This window comes from Gouania willdenowi, chromosome 4 (assembly GCF_900634775.1).
Source record: "Gouania willdenowi chromosome 4, fGouWil2.1, whole genome shotgun sequence".
NCBI lineage: Eukaryota > Metazoa > Chordata > Actinopteri > Blenniiformes > Gobiesocidae > Gouania > Gouania willdenowi.
In genome coordinates, this window is record NC_041047.1 from 21,804,193 (window position 1) to 21,829,924 (window position 25,732).

Genomic DNA, 25,732 nt, shown 5'->3' on the forward strand with positions numbered 1-25,732 from the left:
CATTCGTTTGCCTCAGTGCTTGGATCATTTCTGTAAAATGTCTTTTCGTTCAGCCAGATACGACGCAGGATTTGGGCATTCTACGATAAAAATCTGCCAGACTGCAAGATCTCCACTGTGTTGTTAGCGGCCAATGGCGGTTGTCAAGCAAAAGCATACCCCTCTTAAAATGGCGGTGCACGTTGCTAGGTCAAGTGCTGACGTCACGCGAAAAGGTGTATAGGAAGTGAAGGCAATCAGAATTATTTAGCACCTTTTTCAGTCAAAATGAAAACTTGTGCTGCTTTGGGTTTCTCTAAAAATCAGTAAAAGTTAAGAAAGTCGATGAAAACCTCTTTTGTTTACCGAAATTTGATAAACAAAATCCGTGATAATGCGTTAGGCATAGGTCTTCTAATAAGGACTTATCAAAGGTTTTAAACCACATTTGTAAAAACAGTGGAGGATCCCTTTAATTAGGGAAAAGTAGTTAATTGTTCTGCCTGTAATTGAACTTGCCATCCATCTGATGTCAGCAGGACTAGTTTGGCTTTCATTATGATACCATGAATATATGATTAGTTGGTCTTAAATAAATAATAGAAACAGTTTATGTTTTCTGTGAAACTGATTTTGCACAAGATTTTGTGAGACCTCTTTATTGTTCCAAGCCAAACTCCTGTAAGTTTAAGACGCTCTCTCCGTAAATGATTGGTTATTATGATAAAATAAATACAAACACAACTCTTTCCAATGAGCTTTGAGTGTTGCAGCATGTATTGTATGTCAGGCCAAGATCTAAGACAACAGTTGTAAAAAAAAAAAAAAAAAAAACACTCGTGCTTCAGATATTTTCCTCTAAATATATATATATACACAATGACAGGCTACATTCGAAATCAGTCATCCTAGACCGGGGGTGTCTCACTCATTTTAGTTCAGGGGCCAAATAAGGAGCAGTTTGATCTCAAGTGGGCCACAGATTTTATGCGGGAAAATTAATAATTTCAACATTATTGTGCCCAAGTTTACACTTTTACGTATACATTAAATACAAAATATGTAAGGAACCGACCATATCCAAGCAATAGATGATATATATCTGTCCCGACAGGCTCTTAGCTTTATATTTCCTCGATTTCGTGACAATTTGTATTTAATTAAAGGAAATAAATGTAACAATTTGAGGAAAATTAAAGAATTTTATAAAAATTTGAACTGTTTAACATTAAAATGACTGCAATCATGCGATATTAGCATTGGGAAAACTGTGAGCCCCTGCAAATATTGTTGAGTTTCATTTACACAATGATTCATGTTTTCTCTGTCATTTTTCTTTGACCTGCGGGCCAACATGGATGCTCCAAGAACCACTGCGTTAAATCACCCTCTAATTGTCTTTGAAAATATCATTTGACATTGGTTTACAGTCAGATTAGATTATCAATTAGTGTTATCATTACAGCAATTACATTGAAGAGATTAAATGAAATTCTAAACTCAGTTTCACACTCCTTTAGGACTGCTTTGCTTTCTGTCAGTCTTTGTGTGTCAGCCTAGTAACAGACTATCATCTGTCCCGGTTTCACCCTGCCTTGCACCTGAGTCAACTCTGTTGGGTTTCGCACCCACAATGACGGTATAAGCAATTGTGAAGGATGAGAAGAAGCAACGCATGTCACATTAACCACATCTTATGATTGGTTGTCAAGTTCTAGGTTTTAATTAAATTTCCATGTTGGATAAATGTTTGATATCTAGAAAGATATAGTTGACCTTCTTTCTCAGCTGCTCTCCTGACAGTCACTGGTGGGAAAAGCTTTTCCTCCTCCTTTCTGTTTTCCTCCCACATCCTGACCTGGTCTGACCTCATGACTTCAATCCAAACTGTTACCTGTCAAACATAGCTGTTCCTCACTGCTTCCAGGTCTGTTTTCACATCCATGTTGATGCCAGTGAATGAAACTGACGTGACAGGTTAAGTGAAAAATGTGTACATGGTGAAATATATGCTCACTACAATGTTTACAGTGGATACGAATATACTAACATTCTTGTATTGCCTCACCTCATTCAGCCTTCTCAGAGGAATTATAGCAGCAAATATACATTTTCCAAAATAACACTAAAACAACAGAACCTGTGACACACTGGATCCAGTTAGATTCCTCTTTGTGCCCAAGTCTGCTACTTGGTTATTTCTGTAGTTCTTACCATTACGAATAAACAATTAACTTTTCTGTTGTTTGCATTCTCAAAAGCTTCCCACATTTAATTTGCGTGACAATAGAAAGTAAAGTTCACTGTGAGGTAGGCCGTTATGGCTGTCCATCCTTGTTTATTTACCTTTAATGCCACAATCCACTCACCTTCTTTCTAAATGGGAAACACAAACTATTGAACCGATATACAAGTATGGGTTTTTTATTTCTTATAATGACATTTTGATATATTTTACATTGCTTACTTTGTCACCACCTACAGTATTATCCTATTAGTTACTAATACTTATTTCAGTTGAGGAAACTGGAGCTGGACACATGAATTAAAAAATACAGAGCTGAGCTTTGCTTGCTCTCATTATTGTTTTGATCTGCGTTGAGTTTGAAAGGCCTTTTCTATGCTACTCTGTTGTATAAGGTTCCTAATTTTGAGCCAGGTTTACGCTGGGTTTTTACTTGTAATGCTAAAATGCTCAGTCTGTCACAAAAGTAGCTTTGTAGGTCATAATTAACTGGTAGGGTTGGACTCATAACCTAAGTTCATCATACGATGCAATAGACGATAACGGCTTTACTCTGGGTATGAATTTTATAACTCAATAGAAATATAAAAGATTATTCTGTGGATTTTTTTTTAATCGTGCACCCCCTCCCCATTCTTGTGATACCGTTCGTACCCTCAACGTACATCATGTGACATTTTAATATTACAATATTTTATATATTTATACATCGTGTAACGGAATATTGCACGGTATATATATTGTAACAATCTAGTTATGAGTTCCCTTGACTGTATATAAAGCATTAATAATAATTTTTTTTTGCATGAGCAGCTTTATTGAAGACTATTATTTACTATTATTGAGGAAATGCTGAGACTGAGCAAAACGCTGTTTATATTTAAAATAATTACTTTTACTATTATTTAGCAAACAAATTTACTTTGTGGCTTTCTTAGCTGTCACTATCACAAATGTGCGTATACAGTAAAACTGAACAAATCAGTAACAGAACAAAGATCTGTATAAAACTTTGCAAACTGTGTTCACTGATTAATATTGCCTGTTAACAAATACAATTTGAATCAGATTTTTTACCTTTTTGTATATATATATATATATATATATATATATATATATATATATATATATATATATATATATAGTAAAACATATTTGAGATTTAAATCTGCAGAGCAATACTTTGGTTTATGTTCAACTCTGTAAAAACCTTTTGCTGGAGAAAGGCTTTGTTCAAGGCAACATGATTTTTTTCTAATTGGTTTAGATCTGAACCTTGAAAGTGATTTATGAATCTTCCAAACTCACTGAGCCTGATCCAGAGCACTGATCCAGCTGACTCAGTTCAGCAGACAGGATACACAGTGCTAACATATCCTCAGAGACGATCATTGTCGGACACACATTTGCTCCCACGTTGTATTTAACAAATATTGCTGACTGTGGCAAGAAATCTGATTAATTCAAGTAAGTTCATTTTGTCTTATTTTTTAACATAACATAAGAAATCTGATTGCTTGGTTATGACCAAAACACTAAAAGAAAATGTACATACACTACATTTAGAACCTGTAATTATTTTTAGCCAGTTTAAGTGTTGGTAATGATTACGTGAATAATATGTATCTAATTGGCATTGTGACGCGACAGTTGGTAACATAAAGCTGACATCGGATACAAGGTGGTAGGGCTGGGCGATATGACCAAAAATGTATATTACGGTATCTTTCAAATTTCTAACGGTTTGACGGTGTATTACTGTATATGACGGTATTTGTTTTTTTTTACATTTTTTTCATGCATATTCAGGTGTTCACAGCATTTTCTACTGGTTGAGAGAGGAATTACTGCAGTAGATTGACTTAAGATGGTCTATTTTACTGTCATGATGAGTGAATAATGTAGAATAATTCCACACTAGTAGTAATACAAGTTTTCAACAGCAGCCCAATGGCTCTTTGCTTCGCTAGAGCTTTAGCATTAGCTTGATTTCTAGCTTTAAATGCTGCATACTCAGTGTTGTGGTGGTTTCTTATGGTGAATAAGGTAGTGTTTTGTTTGCAGCGCTATCAGGACTTATTTTCGCGTAATAGGAATTACAAATTGCGATCCTTTGCCCTCTTTTTTTGTGTATTACTGCCGACATGCTAAGCTAACCGTGCCTCCGTATCTGTGAGTGTTGTTCTCCTGTAGCAGAGGCATGTGCACGACGCAGGCACATGCTCACATGTAGCTTTAGAGCTTTCAATTGTGTCTTTCTTATCCATTTACACATATGATTAACACCGCAACTAACACCAGAGCGCTACTGTTTACCTTCCTATTTAGAAGTGCAACGTTGAAAAGGGTCTGGTTAGAAACGCGGCGCAGCGTAGGTTCCGAAAGTTGTCAAATACACCGCTACGGCGGTATATTAAGAATTCATAACGAAAATATATACCAGTATTCGGTATGAAGTATGAACCGGTTTACCGACCAGCCCTACAAGGTGGGATACACAGGACACTGGACAACTAATGAATCTAACGCATATGGTATGGAACAGTGGAGTAAGCCATGGTACAAAGAAAGCCCACACAATCACAAAGAATCTGCAAACTCCAAACTAAATGTTTCATGTCTTAATGAAACAGTAACTTGTTTTTTTCCAACAGTGATTCGCTTGACACGTTTTTGTTCTATTGTGTTCCCAATAATCCACGGGATATATAAGAATGAAGTAAAAACACTTCTGTGCACGCATCTCTGCAACGCCACATCCCACAATGCAATGCGTGAAAAAATCATCAAACAAAGTGTTTACGGTTGAGATACAAACAAACTTTCAAGCAGCAATTTCACCCTTTTACATCTTTATTTTCTTCAATTTCTTGATCAATGAGGCGTACACTATACACCATTTTATGTATGAAAAAATATCAGCGGTAGCATCTTTTAAAAAAAATATGATCTTGTCCTGAAAGAAAAAGAGCAATGTGCTGTCTCAGTGCTTCAAACCCAGAGTTTCTAAACGAATGGGTCAGGGCACAAAAAGTGGGACACTGAGTCACTTTTATTTGGGTCGCAACATGGGAGCTTTTAACAGAGCAAGGAGTGAGACGTGAAGCAGACTACTTGAGAGTTCCTGATTTAGACACACTGCACGCCATGGATTTGGTGTATTTTTAATGATGCCTTTAATCATTTACTTCAGCAAAGTGTGCATACCTCATGGATGTCTAGGAGGTTCTTAGTGATTAAAACATTTGCCCTTGATCAGTGTGCAACAAAAATGCTGCACCAGCTATCTCAATGATTTATTGTAATTCAGAGATCATTGTGGAATTACAGACAAATTAGAACATTTCTTTTTTGAAACAGATTCAGAAGACTAAGAGTCTCATATCCATATGATTATTTTATTGTGTTGGAGAACACTGTTTCTTTATGGTAACGGTAGAATTACAGTACATTGAACAACAACAAAACATTAAAATTCTTAATTAGTTGTAGGGTAAGCCATCTTTTTACTTTAAAATATCGTTTTTTTCCAGCCGTTATAAAGGCATTTCCATTGAAAATGTTTTAATCATAAACATTTAGGTATTGGCACATAATAATAATAATAATAATAATAATAATAATAATAATGTTAATTACAGTCAATTAATTATTTTATGATGTTATTTACTTCTTATGTAGATGTTTTATGTCACCAAGGCTGTAAATATTATCAATAGTTATACACCTGTAATATTAGAAATAGTGAATTATTAATTATTGTCCTTGAATTAAACTCGAGCTTGAATCAAAAAACACATTAAATGAACACTGAAAAAAAATCATTCATTTTGCTGAAAATTCCATATTTTGACCACAATTGTTCCAAAAACAAAACTCTGACAATAGCTATATCTGAACTGTTGTGTGCTTGTGGTCATATTTTTTGTCATTGTGTTGACTTTTCAGTAAATATTGATACTGTACATGTATTAGGATATTAAAATCCATTCGTTTTGGTAACTTCTTTTTTTAAACTTTTACTAATATATGAATTAATAATAAGCAGTGCTTCCATAAGGATAACTAATTACAATATACAATGTTTAATAATGCTTGATAATGTTTTAATTAACTCTGTGCAGTAGTCAATAATTAGCTGCTTATTAAGTGAATGCATTAACTGATAGGTTAGTTCATTCAAGTAATACATTTTAATGATTAATACCAAATTTCAAATTTATTTATTGGAGGATATGCCCCTTGAGATGGAACATCTCGTTTTCGAGGGGGTCCTCAACTTACATAAAATGACAGATACAGCAGAGCAGACAATACAAAAATTAATAACATATTATTAATGCTTAATAATGCATTCACTAACGTTAATTAAGGAACCCTTATTGTAAAGTGTTACCTTTGTTTCTAAGTAACAAAAATGTGACCTGCTGAGAGTTGCGGGCCGGATCATTGCAAACTCTGAGCTCGTAGCAGGAAAACGAACGTATATATCTTTGGGGTATGTCTTTAACCTTAGCTCATCGCCATATAAGGAGGTAACTCAGTTCTGGGTACCAACATAAGGGAAATAGTCTATCAATCAAATGGAAACGGAAGACGGGAATTTGAGCCTGTCACCCCCCAACAGGCACAGTAATACACAGACTTGTGGAAAACAAGTATTACATCTGTAATCATTCAAGGTTTCCCAAGTTTCAGAATCACAAATAACACCTGTGTCAACATTATCATTGCCCCAAAAGATGTACACATCTCGTTAGTATCAGCTTGGGTACCTACAGAGTCTTAAGATGTATTAGTCAAAGAGGAATTTTGTAGACGCAAAGTCTAAAGGCATGTTGTTTCCAACCTCACCATAATACACCCAAATTCTTGTGAAATTAGACATGGTGTTATTGCTTAAACAGGGCCTCTTGTTTAACCTATAGTTTACACATATGCATCTTTGTGGAATCAATTCTTTATTCAAAAAAGGACTATAAACCTTTAATATCACATGTTAAATGCTTTAATACACATCAGCTCTTTAGGGAGTATCCAAGGTCACAAAGCCTTAGTCACAATACTGTCACATTTCTGCTCAGAGCAGCCGACCGAGCTGTCAACATTTGATATTTGGTTGCTGACTCATCTCTTGGGGGTTTGAGTCCCAAGGCAAATCCCACAATTTTCTGAATTTTAAGGGATGTCTGCAATCACTTTGTCGTTACTTTTCTTTGTAAAGATGCACAAAAATTATGGTTGTACTCTTGGGGGCTAACGCATGCAAGGCACAAGTAAGTCTTTCTCCTAATAGCTTAGCACAACCCAAGGGATTGACTTAAGTAAACCTAAACAAGAGACAGGGATGTTTTTTTGCCTTGTCTCAATCAAAAGACAAGGACTTTGAAGGTTGTACTCTTGTCCCCAGTGAGAGGAGGGAAGAGGGGATGAAGGAGGTTGTTTCTGGATACTGAGTGGCAGTAGAAGATGGGCAGAAAACGCTGGGCTGCTATTACATGGTGACGACTCACGTGTAGTTCTCTCCTAAACTTTAATGATATTAAATGAGGTAAACCCTCTAGGGCAGGGGTGTCAAACTCATGTTAGTTTAGGGGCCAAATACAGAGCTGTTTGATCTAATTGGGCCACAAATTGGGCCTATAGGTGAGGGAAACTACGGTAGTCTTTTTGACACAAGTTTGTGCTAGTTTACATTTCCAGGTATAAATGACATGTTAAGTATATAAGGTACCGACAATATCCAAACATTAAGATATCTGTCCCTGCACAATCTACATTTAAATTAACTTGATGTTGTGACCAGTTTCTAATTAATTTGGCGTAATTTTGTGGAACATTCGGAGGATAAGTGCATGATTTTGGAAAAATTAAAATATTATTTCAACAACTTGCGTTTATAAATGAATGCCATCATGTGATATAAGCATTGGAAAATTGCTAGCCCATTACACAGTGGTTCATGTTTCATCCGCAGGAGAAAGTTTTTACTTTCTCCTGCGGGCCGAATTGGATGCTTTAAAGGGCCGGATATGCTCCCCGGGCCTTGAGTTTGACACGTGATCTATAGGGTTATGATTCCTTTAAGAATTTTAAAATACAGTTTTGCTGTTTCCTTTTTTTTTAATACAAAAATAGATGCATTTTTTCTGTGAGGAAGCTCAAATTGGTGAAACGAGAGTGTGACTGTGTGGCCCTGTGTGACCTCAATGTGTTCATGTTTACTGATTCAAGTATAAAATTTTAACGATTCTCTTCCCGTCACGCTTTTAACTCGGCACCTTATAATCCTATGGAAGCAGCACTACTCCCTCCTTTATTACTCCAGTCTTACTTACTAGCATGCCATTGGAAACCGACCGATGTTACAGGAAAAATCTGAACATTTCTAGTTTTTAAATATGGACTTGAGGAAAACACAAAAACCCCAAAGCTATATTACTGATGTTGCTTTTCTCAGTGGAATAGCAGAAGCTAGTGTATTCATCAAATATGAATGAATATATTGTACATTGCAACCGTCAGACTTACAGCCTGTGACCATCCTTTAGAGCAACATCATTATGCTGCATTTTTAAATTCTGTTTTCCTCTTATTTTTATTTTGTAGTTTAATCTAACAGTCCTCTAAGCCCAACACAGCTAGAACAGAAGTGCGGTCCCACAACACTGCGCTATATTTAAAAGGGAGAAACAACATAAAAAATGATTCCCAAATGGACCCGGTCCACGAAGAACACCTGTGGTGTTGTGTTCAGTCTGTTTCATATCAGTGGAGAGAGTGTGAATATCTGTGTACTGTAGTGTTTATGGAAACTACAAACTTCTGCTGCATAGTTGCGACAAAAGAACAGAAGGAGTTATAATGTGAAATACTGTGTAAAATACACTCTCTGCTCTGTACTAATGTAGACTTTGTATTATACATCATACGTTTTGTGTCCCCACTTCAGAATGTCCCAATCTCAGGTTAATTGTCGTGCTTTTGTCTTTTCTCTGCTGCGATCAAACAATGTAATTATTAAAGGGCATAATACTTTCTTAATTAAAAGACATAACATTGATGCATTGATCTGTCAAAGTATTTGTCTTAAAATGTTATCGTTTTTGTCCAGGCAACGGGCATATTTTGTAACTCATACCCCTAAATGTATGAAATACTGAATGTATAAGATCATAGTGTTAAAAGTTTAGTATGGACACTGATTGAGCATTCTCTACCCTTTTTTGTTTTCAAGTTATCTGTATAATAATCAATGTGTTAAGAAACGATACATCCTGGTGGAACTTTTCAAGTCAAGGTTATACCATATATTCACCTACTTAAAGTAGCTATCAATGATAATCAACATCGTTTACACCAAAAAGAAAAGAAAAAGGATGATGTTGCCACTTGAAAGTTTGTTTTGGCCTTCACTGTAAACACAAATTGAGATTTTCTGAAAAGTATTGCCCATTGCATTTTGGGATGTCGAGTTCTGTAGACGGTAGGGTTGGTAACCTCTGGGTACCTCACGATAGGATACGATACGTTATACAAAGCTTACGATAACGATTATCTCACGATACGGCGATACTGCGATTATCGATATATTGGTCAGAAATCAATCTACGATAATCTATGACATAACAAGAAAAAAAAGATTAAGTGAAAAAATACAATTTTTTGTTTCATATCTCTGAAAGACAATAAATTGAAAAAGTGTCTTATGAACAGTGACACTATTTTAGTGCAACATTTCTGTAAATAAGTGTCAACATACAAATGTAAACAAATAAGTATCTCCAATAGTGATTTCTGTAAACAAAAATAGGGTCTTTCTTACCAGTGACACCATTATAGTGCAATATTCCAGTAAACAATATATTGGTTCCTTCAACAAACAGTAACAAAATTGTTGTGAAGACCTACCTGCACATCTTAGTGAAAAAGCAGAAAAGGTTTTGAAAAAATAAAAATAAAAAATTTGAAAAATGTAAATAAAAAAAATAAAAACATTTTTTTAATTAAAAAAAAAAATCAATACTTAGCGCGAGCATATCCATAATCGATCGTGCGAAAAACTATCGTGATATATTGCCGTATCGAGATATCGTCACACTGCTAGTAGATGGATGCATAGAAGTGTTTTTACTTAATTCTTCCTGTGATTTCTTGTGTTTGCCCCCAAAACTATGCCAAAGTGACTTCCGAACACATTTCAGGTGTTTCCACGGACTGAAAGTTGTGGCCAGTCAATGGCAGATGTAGATTTTTGGGTTTACACAGCAGGACTTTAATTCTGAACAAAATTGGGAATGTCCCGTGGAGTGAGGTGATATCACAGGGAAGACCAGGAACGATGAGACCTTGAACCATCTGACTCCATCCTTTTTATTGTGTTTCATCAACCGTTCAGAAAGGTGGGGGTGGCTGGTCTTCCCCTGATAAGATACTGGCAGGGTGGAGATCCCATTTGGCCTTTTTCTCAACGTTTGTCTGATCCAAAAATGTTGTTATCTCCAGTGTCCTCTCGTTGACTCCCTCAGTGCAGCTGTGCATGTAAAGATCTACGAACTAAGACTAAGTCCCCTCAAAAAGCACTACTTGTACACTTAAACACTACTTAACCATACAATCAGTGTCCTTAGGTAATGTTTTCACTGGCGTCCGTCCATCTATTAATATAGATGTTTGTTAGCAGGATATCTCCAAAAGTTCCTACTGGATCTAAATGAAATTTGGTAGGCTGGTACACAATGTCGAAAAGAAGAAGGAATTTTTGAGTCAGGATATTTTAAAGGATTATGCTCTCTGAGTGCTCTTGTTGTTTATGTGACATAATCTCTTCAAGGGTCTGTTGTCTTTCAACACAAGCTGTCAAACTTTTATATACGTATATATTGTTTTTCTCTTAGTAAATACAATAAAGTGTGTCTGACAGGTAACAGATGTTTGAAACCTAGATATTATCGTTGTGTTTTTCTCTGAGAGCTTTGAAACAATGCCTACTTTTCGATTCATATTTGACATGTTTTGTATCTTGTCTGTGGTGTTCAGGATCTCATGTCTTTATCTTGGTGAATGATTCCATTAAGATGTCTTCTATCACAGACTGTCATGGAATGTGCTAATGACTGGATAGCAAAAATGACTGAAAAAGCCTTTTCTTGTGGTCCAAAACTAAAATTCCTCTTTTTGCCTCAGAGGTTTTGATTACCACTGTAATGGTTGTGTTCGGTCTAAAACTCTCCCTCACGCTGCAGAGTGGTATTATCTAATGCTCCGTCAATAGAGCAGATGAGCAGTTATTGGAGCTAACATGACTCTATCCGTCCCATTGTAGATTGCCTGCCAGGCTTTTTCCAAACGTTTTTCAACACTAACATTCATACATTCCATTTACATCCAGCAGCACACATCTCGTCCCCTAGTTTTATCCCCTGGAGTGTTTGCTAAACAGCTGGTGGCTAGATTTCCACGCTCCCTCAACCCCTACTGAAATGTGTTTTGTGGATCAGAGTGAGGCATCAGCCAAGTGGAAGTAGCCAAACTCTTCTAGAGACAACAGGCAGCAGCAGCTAAAGCTAAAATTAGCCTCAGAAGTGAGCACGTTTCAGAGTAAGGTGAAGAGGAATGAATCCCTACAGAAAAAAGCTATTCAAGATTAGGCGAGCACTGCACACTGCGCTTCTGACTTCTGTCTGTCGAATTGTATTGACGCTCTTATATAATTAGTAATGATTTGTAAGCCGTACTGCCTGTTGGGCGTCTTATTGGACAGCCAATAGCACGTAATGTGTGATATCAGCTGTCCAAACTCAAGGTTGTCAGAGCATCCAATCACAATCTAGGAGTGTTGGGTGTTTTGTAGATAAAAAATAATTAATCAAAGGTTTTCATTGAGAAAAACATTGTATACTGTAAATTCTGCTGATTATGATGAAATGGTTATAAGGTAATAAACCGGTACATGATTGAAATGATCTCTAGATTAATGTTTTAATCCTTGTATGTGATAAATTAAGGTGTTATTATTCAGCGTGGTTAGAACTGATATCGAGCAAAAAATGAATTTTAAAAAAAGATATCTGTACTATTACTTTATGTTCTATGTTTATATTGTATGTAATGTAAGGCCCTATAAAATCCGCGTTAACGGAATCGCGGACAGAGTCACGGAATCGACCAATAAAAACGTTTAAACGCGGAAATGGACAAAATCGGCATGAAACGCCGTCACTGTGGTGCACAGAACCGTTGTATCTGGCTAACTAAGAATAACTCAGTCCATGTTGTAATTTAGTTCTTTTTATTCCAGCTTTTTGTCTGTCTCGTAGGTTCACATTCACAGTCAGCAAGCTACCTCAAGTGCAACCATTTCAGTGGAAACTTTCGGTTTACAAATTAAAAGTCCGTTGGAGCAACGTTATTAGAGTCACAATGATTTTTTTTTTTTAATTAGCAATGAAAAATGTAATATTTTTTTCTATTTAGAGAGTGCATGGCTTATTAGCCAGAACATTGTTTTGTTGTTTTCCTAAAAAATAAGTTTTATTTTCTTTTGTTTTTTTAACTTCAGTGTATTGCATGGTGTTACTTTTGTCCTGACTATGGGGGACAATAGTAACAAAGTGCAACATCTAGTCAATGTCAAATTCCACATGACACAGAAGATAACTAAACTAAATTGATCTGAACTTAATTAATAAACCTGATCAGATTCAGTAAACCATTGATCCCTGAGAGGAAATCAGGTGACATTAATGCTGTTCTCATACATCTTTATATGACAAATAAATAATTAAAAAGGAGAAGTCAGAATAATACATGTCACTACAACTTATATCTACCTTTTATTTGTGTGTACTTTATTTTTGACATACATTTTTGTTTAATTATGAGTTTATTTATTTAATATTATTTATTTTGTTTCCTCACAGGAGTTAAAAACTAATGTTGTCTTTAAAAAAATGAGAAATATTTCTAAAAAAATGGAATTTAAAAAATTAAAGTGGAAAAAAGGAATTTGGAAAAAAATAAAACAGATTTTATAGGGCCCTAAAATATTTATTCCATACACTGTTTTTGCACTGTTACTGGAGTTGGCTTTTAAAATCTCATCGTACATGTGTACAGTGACAATAAAGGCATTATATTCTCTATTCTATTATATATTTATTTATTCATAAAAGGGACCGTACACATAAATAAACATAAACATGTACACGTGCAAGATGATAGCAATAGCTGATTTCCATCTTTAGTCCCCCGGCTGACAAATGCAGCCTCATAAAAACACATAGTACACTAAAATACAACATTAAAAAAATGAACAGAAGGAATTTGAAATATTTACACAGTACAAAAGATGTACACTTTGATTCAAGGTCAGAAGTAAAGCACCAAATAAAAGTTGTGCATCACAATATCAATTTGCTAAAACAACAAATCTAGACCTCCAAACTAAGAACTACCATCAGACTTATTGAATTTAGTTTTGTGTCTTTTGGCCATCCAATGTATCTCCAATGTACCTTTGTTAAGGTTATTCTTCATGCAAATAAGCAATGAATAACTGCCAATATATATCGCCCACCAACATCTCCCAGTTAGTCTGTTAGAAACATCTTAGCCACTGTTTTATCACTTGGTGACTCATCAGAAATTATGCTATTGGGGCACTTCAATTTAAATTGGACTGATCCTTGTACTCTCATGGAACATAACATGTTCGATGGTTCAAATTTCACACAGATTATTAAAGAGCCTACAATTCAATTTAATTCAACTTTATTTGTATAGCACAATTTTCAACAAAGTCATCTCAGTGCACTTATCAAAATATAAAATTCATAATAAGAAATCAAAAACCCAACTATATCCACATGAACAAGCATTTAGTGACAGTGGGAAAAACAACTCCCATTTAACAGGAAGAAATCTCCAGCAGAACCAGGTTCAGAGGTGGCAGCCATCTGCGTTGACTGGTTGGGGTTAGTGGACAGAAAGACCAACAGAACAGGATAGAGAGATAGAACATCAGAGTGTCCCAGACTAGTTGAGCCGTGAACCACAGATCAGGAACTGCCATCATCAGCTTCACAACACCTGAAACAGAGAAGAGAGAGAAAGGCGAGGAGAAGGCACTGACTGCAGAAAAACATGATACATTATTATCAAGTCAGCCTGTCTTGGCCTTGGGCCTCCTCCCAGTGACCTAGTCAACACTTATTGTACAGGTGACGAATCTCTCCCGTTTATTGGTAAGCTAACAGCGACTCCAAGGTCTGTAAATGTGACCGTTCACAGACGAGCCCATGTTCACTCTAGCGGTTAGGTTATGTCATGAATCAGTTTTGTTTATGCAGACTGTAAATCATAACTAGCTACATCAGAATTTGAATATCTTCCTGTTTATGGAACCAGTAAATGTGACTGTTTACAGATGAGCCCATGTCCGCTCTAGCGGTTAGGTTATGTTATAATTCTTGCAGTTTTGCTTATAATAAGAGAAATATATTCTTAGGTCAGCTCGATCATATTGATCCACCTGTTATGTATAAATGCCCTTTGCACCTTTGGGAACACTTTGGCCTTCACACATAGCAGGATCCTCTCATAGTCAAAACCATTGTTGTGTAAATGCTGCAGTGAGCACCTGGTCTCGTGACATTATGCCCTTGGATGAGGAATTCTGACATGCAGCCCAGAGCATCCCCCACTTTTAGACCTACAACTTTAACAAAAGAAATGACTTTACCTGACAACAAAACAGATGGTTATAAAACCAGATTTAAGAGGCTTTATCCTCTATTGAATTTCACACAAAGTGTTAAAAGCTCTTCCACAAGAACTGAAACAATCACAATTACACCCGCCCTGTGTATAAGGAATTATGCAGATTCAAGAGTTACAAATGGAACTAAGAGACAAGATGATGGATTAATACTCGCCAGTAAAATATAAAAAGGAAAATTAATTCAGTTATTTTTTTGGTTCATTGGTGTCCAAGTTTATTGACAAATTGTGGCCCTAAAGCTTTTTTAAAAATGTGTGTGTTTTTTTAAAGGTATTAATTAACAGTCGGGTAGTTCATGTGTTTTTGTCCTGCTGTTTCACTGAAAATGCTAATGTAACCTTTCTGCAGGGACATACTGAGACCGGAGAGGCGCGCGCACACACACACACACACACACACACACACACACGTGGAGCAACACCAAAAGGAACTAAACTAATTATGACTTTAGTAATGAAAGATTGTATCTTATTCCTGCTGCCAAATTGCTATTTGATGTTTTTAACCCATTTTTGGACCTTTATGTGGGACAACGGCACAGCTAAATCAGACAAAGTTGGGTTACAAGGACAAATCTTTTGAATTTGCTAATGGCATTAAACTTATTAATAAGAAGAGAAAGATGTGCTGATATTAAAACTCAGGTACACACAATTATAACAGCATGTTTAAACATAGTTCCATGTGCTTGTATCACCGACTTAGGTGCGCGTATCTTAGCAGGGTTACTTCAGCTACACGTCACATTTGGTTTAAAGGGAAATAGAGATATTGTTGGTTGAAAGGGGCAGACACTGATAAATGAAAATATGTTGCTGTCACACCTGTAAAAGTGCACGGTCAAGAGTTATCGTCATGGGTGACTAATGGTTGCTGTATGTGTGGCTCAGTATGGTTACTATGCCGGGAGAATCCTCACAATGACCCAGATAAAATGTTTGGATTATGAGTTGTTCAATGATTTATTGCCTTTGCTTGGAAACTTGTAGCCCACTCTGTGAAAAGACCATTTTACTACCTGACCTCACCAGTTGAAAAGATAGTTCACAGCAGTGTTTTTCAACCTTGCTGTCGCCTGGATTAGGTTAGAAATTATTACTGATTAAAATATATTTAAATTTTAAACTATTATTTATTTTCAAATTAAAACACAACTTACAATATTAAACATCCAATACTTTCAATTTCTCAAAAATAAATGTAGTTCAAATACAAAACAGGGTAAAGAAAATAAGAAAGAGAAAGAAAAAAAAATACAGTGTAAAATTATCTGAGATAATGCATCTTGTCATTTTGTAAACTAATCCTGGATATTCTTCATATGTTACACAGTATAACAAGACAACATGATGACAAACTAAATCTAGGAAAACTCTTTGGGGTCACGATTTAAAAATGGTTGGTAACCACTGCTTTACAGCGTATTATGTAATGAAATATCTCCTGTAAACATTTAGTTTCCCTTTTTTCTATCATATTTTTTTTTTTATTATATATGCTTTCTCCATTTAAGTTCCTAATAATGATTGATCATACATTACATTTTTGTCTTTCAGGTGAACCACGCAAGTTTGACCCAAGCTTCAATGGGCCTGTTAAGAACAGGTATGTTTTTCAAATGGAATATGTATTTACATACATGAACATATATTTAAATTAAGTACATGTTTTCCATCATCAATGAAAAATAATATAATGTATTAAAAATGAATAGGAAATAAAAACATATTGCTATAGTAACACAAATACATAATATCAACGCACAAGTGTTGACCCAAGTTTTTTTTTTTTTTTAAATGACTTATTTGTTTGTTATAAAATGCAACTGTTGCAATTATGGAGAGTCACGCCTCGTGAAAAGTTAGTTAGATAATAGTGTGTGTGTGTGTGTGTGTGTGTGTGTGTGTGTGTGTGTGTGTGTGTGTGTGTGTGTGTGTGTGTGTGTGTGTGTGTGTGTGTGTGTGTGTGTGTGTGTGTGTGTGTGTGTGTGTGTGTGTGTGCGCGTGTGTGTGTGTGCGTGTGTGTGTGTGTGTGTGTGTGTGTGTGTGTGCATACATGCAGCGTATGAAAACATAACTTAAGCATGAACACTTTGCACTCTTAATATATCTTTTCAACCATAACGTCTTGCAATACACTCCTTTAGTTACTTTTCTTTGCATTACAAGCTTTAATATCAAATTTCAGCTTCATTTGTGTGGAGCCATAGCAGACTAAGAGCCTCTCTTAATGTTGCAATTCTTAGTATGATTCTACATTTGTTTGAAACGTGTCTTATAAACAAATGCATGACAATTGTGATGGTGAGAAAGCATTAAAAATCTGTGAATCACATCATAAAAAGAGGCATTGTTCTTAATGGCTGTGATCATCTGCATTTACAATGCAATGCTTCAGGTTGGTTATTTCATCTCAAATTAGTAATTGCTAACACTTCAGGTTTTTATTCCTATATCCTAATGAAGAGTAAAATTCCTCAATAAAGATTGAAATATACTATAAATGATGATTCTTCTGTTATCTGAGATCATCTGTCCACTCTAATGACTTTTAGGTTTGACATTAGTTCTGCAGGCATGTTTCCCTCGTTCTGTGTGTCTTTACCCCGGCCTTTCCAGCCCATTTCAGAGCTACAGCTGGGTGAAGGCACCAAATACACTTTGATGTTTCTGTGGCCCAAAGGCTTTTCATAATGAGAACTGGGAGAGAACCAACTCTGCGCTCATCTGGGTTTCATTCGCACTCAAAGCATAAAAGAAGTGACTTGTATCTTGTTATTGGGCTGTTCTCCACAGACCCGGCACAAGTACACAGGGCGTGCTTATAATTTAGCTCAAGTCCCAGTTGGAAACATATCCCTACAACAATTTGTCTCTGAGAATATATGCAACTGTGCAATAGTGATGCAATTTTCTTTGGCGTTAGTGTTTTCAAGAATGTGGTTAAATACAAAAATATGTGATTCTCTCACTATATACTGTATATATATATATATATCATATAGTGACTTAAATACCTTTAATGTTATAAGGCAAGGCCTCCTAACCATTAAACATAAGTTTGTGTAACTTTATAGTGAGGCCAGTCTAAATCATTTATCTCAAACAATGTTCCCTGTAAAAGGAGAGCAGAGCAGAGCTGCCTATTTCATGAGTTTCCTTAATAATGACCTCTGCATGCTTCAACGGTGACTGTGTTTTTTCACCATGGTGCTGTGTTTGCACTTTTTTTTTTTCAAACAATGATAGCTGTGTCTCTGCAGAATGTGGAAAGCACAGCCACATTAAAGCAGAAGAGCTTCAGTCAGGCAATGCTCATATTAGTAATATTCTATCTGATCACCTGGATGAGTGTTGACTAAAGTGCAAGTGCAACGATCCAAAGACAAGGAATTCAACAATCACCATAGCAACCATAACTCTTTTTCAGTAAAATGAAGATATACCATCTTGTTATTATTATTATTATTTGCAGTGTTGGGAGTAATGCATTACAAAAGTAACAAGTTACTGTAATATGTTCGTTTTTGAAGTAACACAGTAGGGATGTCACGATTCACTCAACTCCCGATACGATTCGATTCACCATACTGGGTTCACGATACGATTCTCTCACGATTTATTTTACAAAATGGGACTGTAGACAAATGATGATTGAAAAATATTCCTTTACTTTTTTAATACTCTACTATTTTCCTTTTATTTCTCACTGTCAAAAGAATCCCTTGATAAACTATTGAAAACAATGCAATTTAACTAAAAATAAATCTTGAATGCAATAAATAAAAGAATAATACAAATGAAGAAGAAGCCTATTAATTTAAATTCTGGTTCTATAGTAAACAATGCAAAACCGCATAATAGTTCTTTTTCTTTTTAAAAGTGCAACTGAAAATATATTTTGTGCCTTAACAATTGGACTTTAAAAAAAAAAAACAGTCTGCACTGTATTTACGTCAGATATTTGTTTGGACCAGAAGAGGGTGCAGGTAACCCAGTGTTCAGTTGGGATGCAGCTATTCTGTGCAGTGAAGAAGAGATGCTATGCTAGCAGACAGAGCTAATTAGAAAAACGTGACTTTTACAGATATTCACGTAATATTACAGATATTCTTTTGGTGCTGAAGGGGTAAGGAATCATTTATGAACATGTTTAAGAGTAGGAGGCGGCCAGAAAGAAAGTAGTAGCAGATTCCACCCGCCGCATCAGTATTTGGTCAAGAGAAGGATAAATAAATAAATATATGTTTAAAAAAAGTACTGCGATTCAATTTTCAGAAAATCGATATGAACCGTGATACCTGTGAATCGATTTTTAACTGCCTTACGATTAATCGTTACATCCCTATAACGCAGTAATATCATGATTTACTGAAACAAAAATCAGCAATATATTACTCGTTACAATCTCAGTAATGCAAGTTACACAGAGACTTTAATTAATTCCACTTATATTCCAATGAAAATGAAAAAAAAGAGTAAAAAAAACACCCCCATAGATTCTACCCATTTCTGCAGTGTAGAAGAAGAAATGCCGTACCGACTTCCTTCCTGCAGAGCTATCTGTTGCAAATCATAATGCATGGCCATGGAAACGGACTACATATTTGATAGTTGAAATTATTCTCACAATTCCAAATTAATTCATTCATACCTAATGATACCTGAACATTAAGGCTTTCTTTTGTGTTTTTGTTTAGTAGATACATTTTTGTTTATATATTTTTATTTAAAAGGAAAAGAAAAGTGTTTTGTGGTGTCACATTTGTAGACATTAATCTGTAATAGGATTAGTATTTTAAATTGGCTTCACATAACATAAATGTGCGATTAGCTAAAAGTAACTTAATGTAGTGTAACTCACTTACATTTTGGAGGTGGTAATATTGTAATACAAATATGTTGTGTTTTTATGCCTGTAACTAGTAATATAAAATGTATAACAATTTTAGACTAGCTTGCCCAACATTGATTATTTGTTGAATTAATAGGTTTATTTCTGTAATAATAAAAAATAAAGCAAAGCATCAAACTGAAATGTTTCTAAGTAACAGAAAGGGTGTAGGTTGAAACTGAAGATTATTATTATTATTATTATTATTATTCACTCCCTCACCAGCTGCTTTCATGAAAGTTGTTTTCGCATTTCAAAAGAATGATACATAAACATAGATTTCTCAGAAACTCTGGATATCAGGTTTTAAGAAGATCATTTTAGCAGCATTTTGTTTTGCTTTTATCTCCCAGATACTAATTGCGGTGTTTCTACAATCACAGTTCACAGGTTTTTAGTGTAATTCAGGATGCATTTGGAAAAATATTTCCAAATGCACAACTATATTAGAGTTGTTCAGAATTTTCATTATCTCATATCTAAACATGAAGTTTTTCCTGATTAACCAATCCAGAAGTTAGTTTGGTTTTGTAATTTGACCATGAATGATTGAGTGGCTTTAGCTGATATAAAGATGATTGCCCGAAATTAGAGATTGTCCAGAGTTCAATTATCTTTCTTCACAAATAGTCTCCTGAAGTCTTCAGTGGTAAGATAATGTGAAGCCCTATTGAGTGGCCATAGGTTTACTGTGATGCACAATATTAGGTTTTATAATGAGGTCATTTTTATTCTATAATAAAACATGAGTATTGGCATTGCTTCTTTGACAGAAAAGATTTCCAGCAGCCTGTTAAGCACAGATTGCAGGCTTTGCTGCAGTTATTAATGCAGGCCCATAGGACTTATCTGTTAATTGCATCCTTGCAAACAGGATAATTTGCAATGCTAGCTAAAATTGCACTATCACCAATAAGTCAAGGTGGCCTGCACTGACATAGTGATGTTTGGTTTGTTGTACAGCTAATATTATCTCCATCCTTCTTAACTGTAGATTCTAGATAATTGTGAAATGCTAAAGAGCTGTAGAGTCTCTACACCATGTTTTCACAATGCATGAAAAACTCCAGTCAGTCCACTGTTCAAAAGGACAAAACACTGTCTTTTCTCTTAGGACAAGCCTCCTTTTGACCTTGGCTTTGCAAGCTAAAAAAAAAAACAACAGTCTAAACTGGATGTTACAAGTTCATGGTTGTGAAAAAGGCTACACATTTTACTTTTGTAGCTCTAAAAGCGGCAGTTATACCGGAACTTGGCCAGGTCTGAGTACTCTAGCTTTTAGGACGGCTGAATAGAGAGCAGAAAAGAGAAAAAAAAAAGAAGAAAGCTTGTTAGTGAATAAAGACTTGGAGAAAAATGCTTTGAGAAGCAGTTTTGAACTAGCAGAATGAGGCTCCTGTGGAGAGGGGAGACAGAGAATCTTCAAATAGCTGTCTTTATGTGCCCGTGGGACAGTTTCTCCAGGGGGGTGGAGGGATGGATTCACAGTCTCATCAGGAAGTCGATGGAGCGTGACTGCATTTTATCAGAAAACAGTCCATAAGAGATCACATGTCATCGTACCACAGACAAAAAGACAGTCTTTAGACTCAGAGCTAAACCTCTGTTGCTTTATAACAGTGATGATTAGTAAGTTTGGACTAACTGCATTTTTTTTTACTTCAGGGTAACAAGCTAAATCCTATTACTCATAAATGTGATATCAAATGTAGTCAGCCTGAAAAAGTCAATGGTGATGATGACACGTAAAGGGGCGGTATTATGAAACTACAGTGATATACATCCCTTTAGGCTCATTCAGAGGGCCAAAGTTGAAAACGTTATGTTTCCTCCCTCCCAAGCAGAAACTCCTCCTCCTGACAATCCTGGCTCCTCCTACCCTATAAGAATGTGACACTGCGGTTTAATATAGATTATACTTCATACTTTATTGTCCTGTTTGTAAAGCTACATACACAAAATGTGTTTTCTGCATCTAACCCCTCCCTGAGGAGCAGTGGGCAGCAACGGTGTAGAACCCAGGGACAGTTCCATTTTTAGTATTCGTTATATCGCCTCGTATTACCTTTGATTTGAACTGACATGTTTGTGACACAATGCTACGCAGTGGTTGGACAAAACAAATGATTATCACCTTAAATGCACAATTCCTGTAGTTAATAGAGATGATGAGGGGAAGAAAGTGACTTACTCCGCTGCTGTTGCTGCTGTGATAAACTGCCTGAAGCACTGAGATGGACTCACAATCACAATAGCTGCTTAAATAGCCATGTGTTTTACTGTAATGTGTAGTTTTTTTTTCTGAAAACAATAACAGTGTGTGGATAGCAAAAAGAAGATCGCTTTGTGATCACTGATCTCCCTCGCAAGAGCGAGGCATGAAGTCATATATATATATATATATATATATGTATAGACACGCCTACTCATGAATATGCTTAAGCATGCCCCAAAACAGCCCGTTTTGAGAACTACTCAGAAAGTCACGTTTCAGAGGGCTAAAACTCTAGAAAACAGGCGAGTTTGGGAAAATAAATCTCAAATACTATGTTGTTGGGGTTCTTAGAACAAATGGAGATGGGTAAAAATTAGCATAATACTGGACCTTTAAAGAAAATAAAATGAGTCACAATTTGTGTCTTTACAAAGGACAAAAAGTAAACATTAATGAAGAGGAGCTGTCATTTTAAAAATAGAAAGAACAAAGCCCTTAGATCTCCTCTGTTAGGGCTTTTGGGGTTTCAGTGCAGTTCTCAAACAATCCCAACGAGTCTTGTCTCATAACACAGCAAGCTGAATGAAGTTCAAATAAAGCTATTTCAGCCTAGAAATTTCTGTTGTTTTTAACTATTAATCTTCAGTCGTTGCCTCTTTCTGTTTTTGCTTTTCATGGCAGGAGCTGCACGGATGTGGTTTGCTGTCTTATCTTTGTCATCGTCATCCTCAGCTATATCGCCCTGGGTACTGTCGGTGAGTGTGACATCAACCGCATCCTGTAACTGGTGCACAATCACACATTGCACAACAGTGCAGTGCATGTTTTTGTGCACTTTAATAAGTGACAGGAAGAGCAACAAACAAACCAACCCATGCTCATACCTCAGCCCAGTATGAACATGAATACAGCCGAATACATACAGGGAAGCAGACTAGAGGCTTTTTCTTTGTCCCTGTGCTGGGACACTGGCCTAGTGTGTGAGATGTATGAAGGCGTACCCTGTCCTGGGATTCTTTTAGTTGTAAACTGTGTGAAGTTTGCTTCATGCATCAATTGTGAAAAAAGGTCGTTATTCAAAGCTTTTTCTCTCTGAGGTTTCACTTCATTTTTTTTTTTACAAGAGAGAGAACGAAGGGAGTAACTTCAAAGTTAGCTACAATCTGATGAAGTGCCAGGGAGCAGTAGTTTCCTCCGGGCACTTCCTGCTATACACATTAGATGTTACAAATCGTTCACAAAACATAGACACAATGGAATGTGCAGACAGATAAACACTGAAGGTCTGTAAGATATGCTGGGGCTAGTGAAGGTCTTTGACATAGATTCATCTGAGACACAGTGTCTTTATCAATGCAGCTGTCTGTGAACTAAAGAATACAGCTTTTCCCCTCGTGTGTCGTGAAGACATAAAAAAGTAAAAAGAAAACACAGTAATCTCAATAAATCATAAATTGTTTTTTTGTGGCAAGGTCTTTGTAGCGAGTCAAAGGAACAGCAGCTCTGTCCCTGAACTAGATAATAAATCTATGTTTTTCTGCATGTCGTCCACCAGTTTTTGGGTAGTTGCAGACTTCTTTAATATTAAATGTCCTGATATTCATATGTAACATTATTAAATTATAGGATTCCAAAAAACGACAATGGTTGTGTAAATTAAAAGCTCAAACGTTTAAAGACAAAATTTAATTACGCACACAACCTGATTTACAGTGAAAAACGACAAGATTATAAATAAGGATGCATAAAAAGTTTATGTAATATACTTTTCAAGTGTGTGTTAGAAGCAAAGTTTGCTACACATAAAATACACCAACACTTAATCGTAAAGATGTTGATTTATATTGTTTATTGACTTCTCAAACAGTGGCTAGAGGAGGATTTTTTTTAATTACATTTTTTTTTAATTTGAACTCACTTCAGTGTAACCAACTATTCACTTTATCTGCAAAATAACGGAAATGTTTATTATCTCATATTTATGAAGGTGCATTTGTGTCTTTATTATTCATTTAAAAAAGGTGCTTTAACCCAAAACAATATTTTCAATTCAAAAACACTTTTTTTGATATTACCTTTTTGATGACTGCCAACATGTCAGAATAATTTAATTAAAAAGGACTTTAAAACTTTTTTCACTTAAATTTAAAAAAGATGGTTCGAATAAAGTTGAAACCCTCAAAATTCATTTGAACACTTTTTTTTAACTTTTTTTCTTCAATTGAATTATTTTTTTGTTCGACTCAAGCACTATTTTTGGGATTGAAGAATATGGACAAAAATGTAAAAAAAATAAATAAAAATGAGATGACTTCAATCGAATACTAACTCACTTCAATAAAACAAAAACTTTTCAATCACAGAAGAAAGTTGTTCAAACGCATGTTATTGCAGTGTCAAATATTGATTTGCAAACACTTTTTTTCTTTTATAAAAACATTTTTTTATTGATTGGTTTTTTGGGATGTAACAATTCACTCAACTCCCGATACGATTCGATTCATGATACTGGGTTCACGATATGATTCTCTCGTGGTTTATTTTACAAAATGGGACTGTAGACAAATGATGATTGAAAAATATTCCTTTATTTTTTTTGTCAAAAGAATCCCTTGATAAACTATTCAAAACAATGCAGTTTAACTAAAAATAAATCTTGAATGAAATAAATAAAGGACTAATACAAATGAAGAAGAAGCCTATTAACTTAAATTCTGGTTCTATAATAAACAATGCAAAACTGCATAATAGTTCTTTTTCTTTTTAAAAGTGCAACTGAAAATGTATTTTGTGCCTTAACAATTGGACTTAAAAAAAACAAAAAAAAAAAAAAACAGTCATTGCATTGTATTTAGGTCAGATATTTGTTTGGACCAGCAGAGGGCGCTGGTAACCCCAAGCAGAAATTCTGTGCAGTGAAGAAGCGATGCTATGCTAGCAGACAGAGCTAATAGAAAAATGTGACTTTTACAAATATTCACGTAATATTACAGATATTCTTTCGGTGCTAAAGGGGTAAGGAATCATTTATGAACATGTTTAAGAGTAGAAGGCGGCCAGAAAGAAAGCAGTAGCAGATTCCGCCTGCCGCCTCAGCATTTGGACAAGAGGATAAATATATAGCGCCCTCTGCTGTTTAAAAACTGTACTGCGATTCAATTTTCAGAAAATCAATATCAACCGTGATACCTATGAATCGATTTTTAACTGCCTTACTAGGGATGTAACAGATTACAGATCGTTACATCCCTATTGGTTTTTCATTTAAATTATTGTTTGAATAAAGCAAGTTTTTAGAATGTGAATAATAAAAAGACTCTCACAGAATGTATGACGTAGCCTACAACGAAAGAACACTTTTTTCTTTGCCAGTAGAATTCACAAAGTGTGGAAAAATGAAGTCGTGAAGCTGTCAATGAAGCGGTGGCTCTCAGCAGCCTGTTGTCAGTGGGGTCACGTCTCAATCCGGGCATGAGGACGGAGCACTCACTCATTCCTAGAGCTGTGACAATGTGTGAGACTTACAACCCATACTCAACAGTTTCCAATCATCTGAAGAATGTTGTTATGTCCTGTCCCTTTTATTTTCATTTTTGTTTTTGCGTCCAGCAGATGGTCC

The 25,732-nt window shown here is 35.5% G+C and overlaps 1 protein-coding gene across 2 annotated transcripts in view; it reads left to right on the plus strand.

Annotated features, from left to right (window-relative positions):
* slc44a5b (solute carrier family 44 member 5b) overlaps positions 1 to 25,732 on the plus strand; it is a 49,417-nt gene that overhangs the window by 2,948 nt on the left and 20,737 nt on the right. For both annotated transcript variants that reach the window (XM_028444866.1, XM_028444865.1), the window contains exons 2-3: positions 16,562 to 16,610; positions 22,795 to 22,868. In XM_028444866.1, coding sequence (XP_028300667.1) covers positions 16,562 to 16,610; positions 22,795 to 22,868 — 123 coding nt within the window. The remainder of the gene's footprint in view (positions 1 to 16,561; positions 16,611 to 22,794; positions 22,869 to 25,732) is intronic.